The sequence below is a fragment of the Trachemys scripta genome, chromosome 5, assembly GCF_013100865.1.
Source record: "Trachemys scripta elegans isolate TJP31775 chromosome 5, CAS_Tse_1.0, whole genome shotgun sequence".
NCBI lineage: Eukaryota > Metazoa > Chordata > Testudines > Emydidae > Trachemys > Trachemys scripta.
The window spans coordinates 53,091,870-53,104,304 of NC_048302.1; the positions used below are offsets into that span (position 1 = coordinate 53,091,870).

The 12,435-nt window shown below is 39.5% G+C and overlaps 1 protein-coding gene across 3 annotated transcripts in view; it reads left to right on the forward strand.

Moving 5' to 3' along the window:
- HHIP (hedgehog interacting protein) overlaps positions 1 to 12,435 on the forward strand; it is a 95,788-nt gene that overhangs the window by 65,012 nt on the left and 18,341 nt on the right. For all 3 annotated transcript variants that reach the window (XM_034772735.1, XM_034772736.1, XM_034772734.1), the window contains exons 7-11: positions 542 to 685; positions 3,967 to 4,088; positions 6,639 to 6,762; positions 7,572 to 7,702; positions 9,027 to 9,108. In XM_034772735.1, coding sequence (XP_034628626.1) covers positions 542 to 685; positions 3,967 to 4,088; positions 6,639 to 6,762; positions 7,572 to 7,702; positions 9,027 to 9,108 — 603 coding nt within the window. The remainder of the gene's footprint in view (positions 1 to 541; positions 686 to 3,966; positions 4,089 to 6,638; positions 6,763 to 7,571; positions 7,703 to 9,026; positions 9,109 to 12,435) is intronic.

The window sequence follows — 12,435 nt, forward strand, 5'->3', positions numbered from 1 at the left end:
CTAACATCAACATTTCCTATCAAAGCTCCATTCAAAGTATGAAAGGACTTTTATTTTTACATAAGCCATAAACCACCTTTGGCGTTCACTGCCACTAGATATCATTCTTGAATCCAAGAACAGGATTCAAAACCATATTAAATATGCAAACACACATATTATATAGCTATATAATGAGTACAGCCACAGTTACCTTAGATAGGTTAAAACATAAAAGGGATGTAAACCCTCATGTTTCAGGGCATAAACCAGTTGTCAGGATTTGAAGAAACTTACCCTATTGGCAGGTTGTTTCATAAAGGAGCACTAAGTACCTCCTTATAAACATAATCCTGCCAGAGACAGGATAATGAAGTAGATGACCCATTGATCAGTTCAGGGATGGCACTCCCTATGATTCCTATGTTCCTTAAAAGTAATCTACATATGGCTCAATGAAATAAGTGGTTCCCTTTATTGCTTCATTGTGGTACTATATAGATGAAATATATCAGCTGAAATACTTTTTAATATCAATTATGTTATCCTCCAACTTTCTCAGTGATTTTACAGGTTCTGTATTACGTCTGGACGTAGATACTGATTTGTGCAATGTTCCTTATTCCATACCACGGAGCAACCCACACTTTAACAGCACCAATCAACCCCCTGAAATTTTTGCACATGGACTCCACAATCCAGGCAGGTAAGTAAATTATATTTGTCATTGTTGAGGAGCAGATACTGTTGCGATCCAGGTGCTTCTTAGGCTTGCTAATTCCAGGACAAATTCTGCTTTCAGATATTTTATACATGCTTCTATTGAAACCAACAGGAGTGACAGACATCAGAGGACAGAAATCCACCCATAGAGTTAAGATTTAGCACCCAAAAAAGGAATTGGAAGGAATATGTCACAGAATCTTGAATAGCACCCCTTTGAGACTGGGCCTTTGCAATACATCCATCAGGCCAGGTTGGGACCATAGTTTTGTAAGTAGGTTTCCTACTCAGGGATGGATTAACACAGGGGCTTTAGGGGCTGCAGCCCAGGGCCTCGGGCTAAGGGGGGGGCCCACAAAAATAAATCCATAATTTTATACAATTCAGTGGTCACCAACCATCGATCGCAATCAACAGGTCGATCCTGGAGCCTCTGCCAGTCGATCACGATCTCCAGTGGCGCAGCAGGGCTCAGGCAGACTGCCTGCATGCCGTGTTCCCAGGCCGCTCCCAGAAGCAGCCAGCTGCTGGCACGTCTCTCCGTGTCCCTGTGGGGAGGAGGAGAGTGTGTCGCCGTGCACAGCACCCAGCACCGTCCCCGCAGCTCCCATTGGCTGGTTCCCGGGCAATGGGAGCTGCGGGGTGGCAATTACGGGCGCGGGCAATGCACGCTCTCCTCCTCCCCCCCCCCCACCAGGGGCGTGCAGAGATGTGCCAGCAGCCGGCCACAGTCGCTCCCGGAACGTCGTGGGAACACAGCATGCAGGCAGCCTGCTGTGCTGCCGGCTGAGAGCCACCTGTGGTAAGCACTTCCCAGCTGGAGCCTACACTTCACATCCCCTCCTGCACCCCAACCCTCTGCCCCAGGTCAGAATCCCCTCCTGCGCCCAAACTCCCTCCCAGAGCTGGCACCCCCTCACCCTTTCCTGCACCCCAACACACTGCCCCAGCCTGGAGCCCCCTCCTGCACCCAAACTCCCTCACAGAAAGAAACTAATATAATAGCTGTTCTAAGGTAAGAAGTAGGCTATTTTGAATTAACTTAACTATATTCTACATGTTCTACTGAAATGTAACCACAGAATGGCTTTATGTTAATTAAAAGCCAAGTTTAGCATAGCATTAATAGCCTCAATCCATAATTGTGATCATTTTGTTTTAAATTAGGAAAAAGACTTGTATACAGGGGCCCCACAAAATCTAATAGCCCTGGGCCCACAAGAGAGTTAATCCGGCCTTGTTCCTACTGAGCAGTAAAATGCACTGTTTCTTTGTAAGCAGGCCAATCATTTCTCGATTATGAAATTGGAAATATGGTAATGGTATACAGGAGATCTTCAACTTTAGAGAACTATTTCAAATCAAGGCTGTTTTTACTACAAGTTGTTGCCAGCTAGTGTATCTTTAAGAGCACATCTTAAATGGTGGTGTCTCTCCAATGCCTAGTAGATGCATGGCTAAATAAGAAAAAATATCAGCAACATTTGAGATTATTTCACACCCTGAGAGACCCCAAGGAATACATGGTTATAGAAGCTGAACTACAATATCTTCTTGCCCTTAGAGATAGTTGCTTCCTGACTAAGATGGAGGTACATTCATAAGACAGTTCAAGGAAGTTTGCACTGCTGCTGCCCAGGCTGTACCCGTCCTGAGCAAAGAAAGTGTATTGTTGTCAATAAAGCCCTTCTCAGAGCACTAAATTCACTTTTAGAAAGGAAAAAGAAGGAATGCATTCTTGTCCATATGCCTGTTTTCAGGATATTGAAAATTTTCTGTAGTATTTTATCTTGATCTGAACATTTGTTTAAAATGCCTCAATCAGAGGCAGCAAAGTCTAGTTGGCTAAATATGAAGATGAAATGCAGGAACTTTTATATTATATTCCCAGCTCTGCCAGGTACTTATTCTGTGGCCTTGGGCAAACCAATTAGCTATGCCTCAGATTCCCTATCTGAAAAGGGGGATAGTAATTTTGGAGGGGAAGAGAGGGTGTAAACATTAATGTTTTTATAATGATCTGAAGATATAAATCACTAGATACATGCTCGGTATTATATTAAGAATCTTTTGATACACCTTTGTACAAAGGAGTGAGTTAAAGTGTGGTATATTAAGAAATATTTCACACAGTTTGATAGCAATAATTCTAGAGTCAGCAGAAGTCAGCTAATAAAGCCATCAGCAAGCTGCTTAAAACCCTCAGAGGTTTGTACAGATTTTTCATAGTTCAAAAAATATATCTGGTAGAAAAAAAGGCACAAAATGTTCAAGTAATAAATCATCTTTTGAAGTGGCAGAAACAGAAGTATTTTTAAAATAATGGGAGATACATCTGTTAGCTTTAGGAAAGAAAAGAGAACTCAATTAACCACTGCAACTTAAAATTAAGTGTAGAGTAATACAGAGCAATGGCTGACAGGTTAAAAAAGTGAAACCTTTTCTTAACAGAAAAAAAGGCAAGTAGAAAACAAACGGAAATATCTGATGCAATCTCAACAATAACAAAGAGCAGAGGGAGTCACATATTTTGTAGTTCATAAATTAGGGGCGGTAATATTAATGGGCAGGTCTACACTACAGCCTAAGTCGATATAACTTATGTCACTTAGTGGGGAAACATCCTACTCCAGCGCTACGTTGGCAGGAGACGTTCTCCCGCCTACATAGCTTCCACTTCTTGCCAAGGTGCAGTAATTATGCCAACAGGAAAGTGCTCTCCTGTTGGCATAGCATGTCTTCACCAGATGCCTTGCCCAGTAACATTTAAGGCCATGCTTTGAAAAACAGAAGAAATTCAATTTGGTTAAAAAAGGAGTTGTTTTTTGCTTCCTTTCTATGGTCCAACACTGCTATGCAACAAGAATCAAGTTGGTGAGCCTTACAGAATAAAGCCAGTTAGAGTACCAATAATTTCAAACATTATTCAGCAGTTCCCAATTCTTGGTGACAAATAGGAAAAAAGTCTATCCATTCTACAGAATATGTCATGAGGCATGGGGGGGGTTGTAGCTGTAGTTTTGTTTTTGTTTTTTTGTCACAAAAGTATGAACGCTTTCTTATGCACACAAACTTATTTTGTGATCAGGGCACAGTGAATAATATACTCCACAAAAATATACAGACCACAAAGAGAATAGTCCTCCAAAATTTGACTTTTTATTCTATTAGTAGAGAAATAAGAGTCCATAAGAAGTACAACCAGCTTTCGCCTTGTGAGATCATGTCTTTTATGACTTTTCTAACATGCTTTTTGATGCACAGGTGTGCCGTGGATCGTCACCCAACAGATCTAAATATTAATTTAACAATACTTTGCTCAGACTCAAATGGAAAGAATAGATCTTCAGCAAGAATCTTGCAAATAGTAAAGGGGAAAGACTATGGTAAGTTTTATCCAAAACTATTATGACAAACAGCCTTCAAAAAGTCTGTAGAATAATGAATATGGTAGTATTGCCATATTAGCGTGTATTGCCATAGGAAAATAGAAAAAAACAGATAAAAAGGAATATTGTAAACTTAATAGGAAACCAATGAAAGACAAAGTACAAGCAAATAAAGGAAAGAAAAGAAAAAAATGTAAATGACTGAGGTCTGTTGTTATACATGTTTGTCACCATATGTGACTGCTTATAAAGAAAATTTTCTGAAAGATCAGGAAGTGATGAAAATGTATGCTTACTCATTCACATGTAACCTCTTAAGACACAGAATTTAAGTCTTAGGCAATGTGCCTCTTGTAATGGAGTCTAAATGAGAGGCAAAACAACAGAGCACAACTATGATGGGGTGACTAGGAGACGATAATGGGACTGAGGAGAGGCCAATTAACCAGATAGGCCACAGCTGAGGGGAATTAGGTGGCCTAAGAAATCCCCTGAATCAATATGGAGCAGGAACAGGTGGGGCTAGTATAAAACCAGGAATCTGGCAGCAAAAAGGGGCTGCAGTGAGGGAACGTGTAGCCACTCTTTGAACATTAGAGAGGGAAGGAAAGAAAACTAGATTGAGAGGGTGTAGGAAAAGACTCAGGGAAAGGGCAGCAAAGTTTAAGATGGTGCAGCCCTTGGCTGAGTAGAGGATCCCTGAGCTAGAGGGCAAGCCAGAGTTCCCTAATAGCCACTGGGAACTGGCACAGATGGGAAGATGGATGGTCATAAGATGGGAAGATATGGATGGGAAGACTGCCGGAGATAGTGTGTATGGAGGGACTTTGATATCTGGGAAGGGGAGGACTCTAGTGACCTGGCAGGAAGCCATGAAGCTAGAGCACCCTGAGTCACACACAGAGAGAGGTGGCAGAGCAAGCAAACAAGTTGCAGAAGGGGGCGTAGGACCTGGAAAGAGCTAATCTCCAAAGCAGCCAGGAGGAGGTGCCCTAGCAGTGAGTGGGACCCTGTTCCAACAATCAAATAGGGAAACTACTGAACACTGTTTAAATTTCAGTTAAAATGTTCAGTTTGGAAATGTACGATATAATATTACTTCACAAGTCATAACATGGCGCACAGTACATCAGGAAACTTAGATTTTAAAGAATTGTACATAATTTATTGACTTGGTGCTATTATTGCTAAATAAGTCTTTGAATTATATTTAATGTTAAAGTCTGATGCTTGCTGAGGACACTTGCAGGTACAGACAAAAGCCAGATGACCACAGCCCAGAGCTATCTTCTGCCTATGTTGAACATTTAACAGCTTCTAAATTCATTGTGGTAAAGTGTGGTAAAGTTCAAAGCAGTGACACTTGTATGGTATCAAGGACTGACCTAATTTCATGTACTGTACTTTGAAAGTAGTACAGCTGAGCTGGCTCATGCAGTAGTCCACATATGTAATACAGTCACTTCAGTTTTAGTTATTTCACATATTTGGTGTTGTCATTTTATGAATGCCAAGCCAAAGAAAAATGTGGTTTAAAATGGATTTGGTAAACCACTGCTCCAATGGAATTTTGACTGCATCTCTACCGTAGATCAAACTAAACAATATTGTGGTATGGAATTGTGTCCATCCAGAAGAACTTGCCAGAGCTTGTGCAGTGGTCAGTTGCTTAAATAAAAGAAAAAAATCATAATTTTGCTTTCTCCCTTGTATAATTTCATCCCTTATGCTCATAATCTAACCTGGGAAATTCAGTCAACAAAGACTTACAAGTGGCAGTCCAACTGCAACAATATTCATGTAAAATAAAAATATCTATTGGCTGTGACTTTGATTTAAAATTACATAATCGTAACAAAATCTGAGCTTGGTTTTAACTTATGTAGTCTTTAAATATAGTTTAATTGCATACATAGGATTATTTACACATTAAAATCGTTGAGAAGATTATCTGATATGATTTAACAGTGCAGTTCTGTAAGCCAAAAAATGCATGTAACTGTTGTCAACCCTAGCAGCAGTATAATGGCCTCAGCCTAAATAAGAAACTGCAGCCAGCAATACTGATGCATGATACTGAACAGTACAGGCTTATTGCATTAAGAAACTGACCTTAAAAGAAGGTAGCTTTGGGCAAGATTTTCAAAAGCACAAGTCCCGCTGAAAGTCAATGGGACTTGTACTCCTACATCCCTAAACCACCCTCTTTATTATTTATAATGCTGAAGCATAACAGATCCATTCTCTGGGTGAAATTCCAGTCACATAAAAGTCAATAGCAAGACTCCCATCAACTTCAATAGGATAGTTAGGATATGACCCCTTTGGCTCTATTCTTCTCTCAGCCTTAGGTTAGGCTATGTCCCTCTATGTTTATGATGGTGTTTTCTGGTTTCCCTTATACTCAATTTCCTGTCTTATACATCCTGTACATCTCAACATTGGTGCAATTTAAATGGCAATAACTTTTCTTCATATAGTATTTGCATAATTGTTCTTAATATATGAAATTGTATTTGATCTAATGCTATGGTAGTTCCTTTTTAGAGAGCGAGCCTTCACTTCTAGAATTCAAACCATTCAGTAGTGGACCATTGGTCAGTGGATTTGTATACCGAGGTTGCCAATCTCAGAGGCTTTATGGAAGTTATGTGTTTGGAGACCGCAACGGGTAGGTTTCTTAAAATCACAGTCTTAAAATATATTCACTTATGGTACATATAAAGCAACAATAATATTTTGCATGTTTGCATATTAAAGTAGTTCTGCCAACCTTGCAGTGTGGCAATGCCATAGAGAAATCCACAGGTTTGGAAACAAGATAGGGACCACTACTTTCTGAGTCATGGCATTCTAATGAATAGCAGCAGAGGTGACATACTTGATCTCTAAAGGAGGTTGAAATGGAGATATTGATCCCAAATGCTCCTCAGGGACCCCCTAATCCACCCTGATCCTCCAAACACCTATGCCCATGCTTAACTTTTAAGTACACGAGTAGTCCCATTGACTTCAATGGATCAAGCATTTAAGCATGTGTGTAAGTATTTACAAGATCGGGGTCTAACTGATTAACAGTGCAGCTTTGAATCTTGGTCTCATGGAAACATCAATGATAGAGAAAAAATAATGCTTTCTGGATGAATGGGTGCAGTCCTGTCTCACCAAGCAAGAGAAATGCTTAGTACCAATGTGCAAGAGAAATATAATACAAAGTATTTTCAGGATATATATATTTACAATACTTTGGGCTCAATTCTGCCACACATAGATACTAAGCAACCTGAGTAAGGATGGCAGAAGGATGAATGTTATGCTTTTTTTATATTTGTACAATGCCTGCTGGGAAACTATATTGTGATTAATTTTATAGAAATGTCCATGGAACTACTTACTGCAACTCCTTTTTATTATCTGGACATTTTAAGTTCTCTTTTCAAATGCTATATAACAGTTTGCATTGTATGTATTTGATTACAGAAATTTTTTAACGCTGCAACAGAGTCCTGTGACCAAACAGTGGCAAGAGAAACCTCTATGTCTTGGCAACAGTGGCTCATGTAGAGGCTTCTTTTCGGGACACGTTTTGGGATTTGGTGAAGATGAATTAGGTATAATAGAAAAACCTCTTATTAAGTTACAAAATAAATCTTACCAAAATTACATGCTGCACCATATAGTATTATAGTAGGTGTTTAATTGTATCAGTCTCTACAGCATAGCTTTTCTTTTCTTTTCAATTCTTTGACCAAGATTGCTATAGTATCCCCCCTCCTACTCTTTAGCATCTATGTAAGAAGCAACAGGGAGAGTGATCATGAGGTAGCAGAATGGGTGAAGGTCCCTATTTTCAATCTCTGCACAAACGCAGAGGGTATGAACTTAAGTGAAAGGCACAAATGTAGTTTAAGTTCCATGAGCATAAGACACACATCAAAAGGAGGTCAAGAATTGGATGAAAATATCTAAATGCCATTTATTCCTCCTGTTTCAGCACTTAAAATTCTCATTCATGCTAACTGGATTTTGCATAAAGACCAATGAGAGATTTTCTTAAATTAGTAATTGACTTATCTTTGCCTCTCAACACTCATTTAAATAATGAACTATGGAAGTTCAGTGCCATAGTAGGATAGGACACTAGCCTTTCACCTTTAGAAATCTGACTTCAAATCCTGAATTTGGTGTAAAGAAAAAATGAGTTTGATGATTTCACACTCATGACATCAAAAGATCATTAACTCCATTGACACAATTGGCAGGAATGTCTTCTTAATAGATACTAAGGATTTGCGTGGCAATGGGACTGCAATTCAATAGGATGTTTGCACAGCATCTAGCTCTAGCTGATGCTATTCCTTCGCTTTTATGAACAACAAATGCATACACCACCACCTTTAGAAAGGAAAAACTTGGTGGTAGATACTTTCTAGTATATATAGTTTTTAAATCATAATGGATATTTGTCAGAACAGCCCACAGGCAGTTAATCATCTTTGTAACAAAGAGCCTGTCATACATTGCACATATTCACATCACAAAAAATAATGTACATGTATATAACTCCATATTTCAATAGTAAAGTTATTGAGTGGGCAGATGAAATTCCCCCTCCTCTCCCCCCCCCACCCCCCAATTTTGAAGTTATGTCTAAATTTTGAAATTCAGAAATCTTCAACTAGCTCTATAAAATGTTAAAAGTGAAAAATGTGGTTTTAAATTTGCATGACAAAGTTTGTTTCACATTTCTAGTTTTAATTGGTAAGAATTGTTTCATACATGTTTTCAAACAGTACAATTACATTGTATTTTCCAATGATGCAAGATATTTATTTCATGAGGTTTTCATCATCTTGCAAATAGAGCTAGATGATAAGTCAGAGGTACAGCGTATTATTAAAGAACACTAATTTACTAGATCTATTTCTTTAACAGGTGAGGTGTACATTTTATCAAGCAGCAAAAGCATGTCACAGTCTCACAATGGGAAACTCTACAAGATTGTTGACCCCAAACGGTAAGCATTGCTTTATTCACATCACAGACTCAGATCAATCTGTTCTTAAGCAGTTTAATAAAAACAACTGGGGCAAAATATAAAATAAATACTCTGTGAAACAGAACAAATTATTTATGCTTCACTTTTCCGCGTAGCTCTGGTCATGTAATGCTTGAACAAAAACTGAGGGAAAGTCTCAAGAGGCTTCTAGCAGCAGATGTAGGAGCCACCAGCTGGTACACAAACACTCACCAAAAGTAACCACTATGAAGTATCATTTAAATGCTATAACATGATTTTTTAAACTCCCATGGGCAGCCTATATCTCATCTTCCTCAATCTCTGGATCTTACCCTACTGTAGCCTTGATGCTCATATTTTCAGAGTATTTGGGTAAATTTGTGTCAGCCTAGACTCCCATATTTACAGTAGAACCTTTTGAACCAATCCACATAGAAGATTCTGCTGGGATTCTGAATCATCAGTGCCCTACAGCTGAGACTATACAGTACTCACTAGTGGCAGGACAACAAATTCTTCCTGTCTTAGTGACTGATGCCCAAGGCCAGCAGGTGTGCTGTGCAAAATGGTGTAGTAGTTCACATATGGAACTGGCTGACAATGACTATATGAGGAACATACACATTTCTCCCCAAAGCATTCCCTTTTTTCTCCTGTATGAGAGATCCCACACAGAGGAAGGACACATATGAGGGCAGATCCTCATTGATTTGCCAGCTGAGGATCTGCCCAATGGTTTCTAGAGATATCTCTGCCTCCAGGCAGTAATATGCATGGATTAACTTGCTGTCATCCACCTCTTCTCCAGGTAAGTTTGTACAATAAACAGTGCACCCCAGAATTTATCTGTGACCAGAAAAGCAAAGGCCATACAAGAACCTTCTGTTTCCCCACCACCAAATGAATACTCCAAATTGTGTCTGAAGACCTAAAAACCAGCAACTATTTCTAACAGGCCCCCAAATCCTACCCAAATGATTTATAAAACAAAATCCATAGACTCAATAAAATTATTCTGACTTGTGATAAAAACAGGGATGAAATTAAAATCACCCAAAAAGGTTTTCCGAGGTGTAATTAGCACCAAAAGTTGTACATCAAAAATGAGAATTGTCAGACTCAAATGAACAAAAACATTGCCCAAGTTCTTTCTATACTACCCTATACGCCAGTCAACATATGAAGAAGCAAATCCCTTTACCCCAATTTCAAGTTCTCTACAATGCAGCTACTTGGAAGAGAATGATAGGGGATCTGAAAACTTGGCACAAAACCCCTCCCTTCCATACACCAACGTCCTCATCATCAAGGGTAACAGGAGAAATGCAGTTAAAGGGAACTCACCTTAGTTAGAGAGGTGGCCTTTTCTTCCCCTGGCACCAGCAGCTTCATCAGACTAGGCCTGTGTCATCTTAAGCCTCTTACACCTCCATCCTGCAAAAACATGCACACAGGCCACAAGATTGAACCCAATGGTAACACAAAAGAAAACAGGGCAACAACCATTGAACCAGTTGTACTAATTACTTTCACCCAACCATCCTTCAGAGAACTATTAGAATCATTCAGATCTGCCTGCTGCTTAGATCTACTTCAGCATATTTTCCTGTTCACATGAGGATAGTCCACATATTCATCATCTTTTTACTGCTCCTGTGAACAATTTGTCTTCTAACAAGAGTTGAAATTCTGAATGTTGTTGCTGGTACAGCACATGATAATGATGTGAATGTAGTAATAAATTAATTGCATTTAGAACTAGTGACAGTACAATTCTAAGGGTCTGTGATTATTATCCCACCCAGATATACTGCAATTATTTAGGAAGCAAATGCGAGTACAGTCTGTCAGTCAAGGTTATTATGTGTGTTTTATGTATGCTTTCTAGAATTAAAACATTTTTTTCCCAACACAAATCTTGCTAGCCTCATTTTGATTGTTTAGTCTGTTGGTGTATGGGTTTAAGTGAATTTTTCACCTTAAATCCATTATTAGTATCCGGTTACAAGGGGCTGCCTTGATTGACCTTGGCTTTGTGTTCTTGTTGCCTTGTCTAGTAGGGTGGTCTCAAAATGACATACCTGAAAGGCCAGACCTCCCATTGCAGTGCTCCTGGTTAGGTAATTCATATGTGGGCAGGGGGGAAGATTTGTGTTTGGTTACTGGAGAAAGTAACCTGAGCGCTATAAACATTGTCCTTGTACATTGGCATACATTTGAAATTACGTGGATTGTGGCAAAGTACATAGTTTTTGGACAAAGGAGGGTTTGTTGTTTGTTTTTAACTATTATCATTGTAGGATTTTTTTTAGGTGAACTGGACTCAGTCCAGCATCTTGGCATGGCAGCATCATTACATTTTAAGCATTAGTTTTTCATTCATTGCTAGCATACTGGTGATCAGGTATGCATTTAAGAAAGTCAAAGCCTTTGAAAAATTTAATGTCTAATGCATCATTCAGGATATACATTTTCATCTCCATCAGGGCCGGCTCCAGGTACCAGCTTGTCAAGCAGGTGCTTGGGGTGGCCACTCGGGAGAGGGGTGGCAAGTCCAGCTATTCGGCAGTAATTCGGCAGACGGTCCCTCACTCCGGCTCGGAGTGTAGGACCTCCCGCCGAATTGCCGCCACAGATCGCTTTTTTTTTTTTTTGGCTGCTTGTGGTGGCCAAAACCCTGGAGCCGGCCCTGATCTCCATACAAATATCATTTATCATTTGTTTCTGATAGTGCCCACTCTGTGCTAGCTGCTTTACAGACACACACACACAAAAATGTAATCCATGTCGGAAGAGTTTTAAGTCTAAAAAAGAAAACAAAGATGAAGTGTAAGGCAAATGACCATACCGTACAAAAAAAGTTGTCAAGATGGTTGCCTCTCAATAATACGTTTCACAATACAGTGCTGTAAAAGAGATGTTAGATATACAAACTATCCTAGTTACCCTCAATCTTGCAATTATCTATCAGCTGTTTCTTGTCAGCACCTTAGTAGAAGTGGGTATCAGGAGACATGTGAACATGGAGCAAATAGCAGCTTTGTTTATCAGCTCAGTGAGAACATTCCACATGGACAAACATAGCCAAATGCTGGGTGTTGGCTACAAAGGAGTAACTCAGACATGCAGAATAAGCTTCCTCTGCCAGGGGGAATATGTTCTGTTCCCCATTCCTAGCAGCAGATCCACAAAATTACCTGCTACTGCTACCAACTAATGAAGTTACTCTTTTAGCCCAAGTGGTAGAGGCTTAGAGTTTGAATATGGAGGAGATTTGAGGTTTTAAATCTGCTCACCATAATTGGAAGTCATTATATAACCACC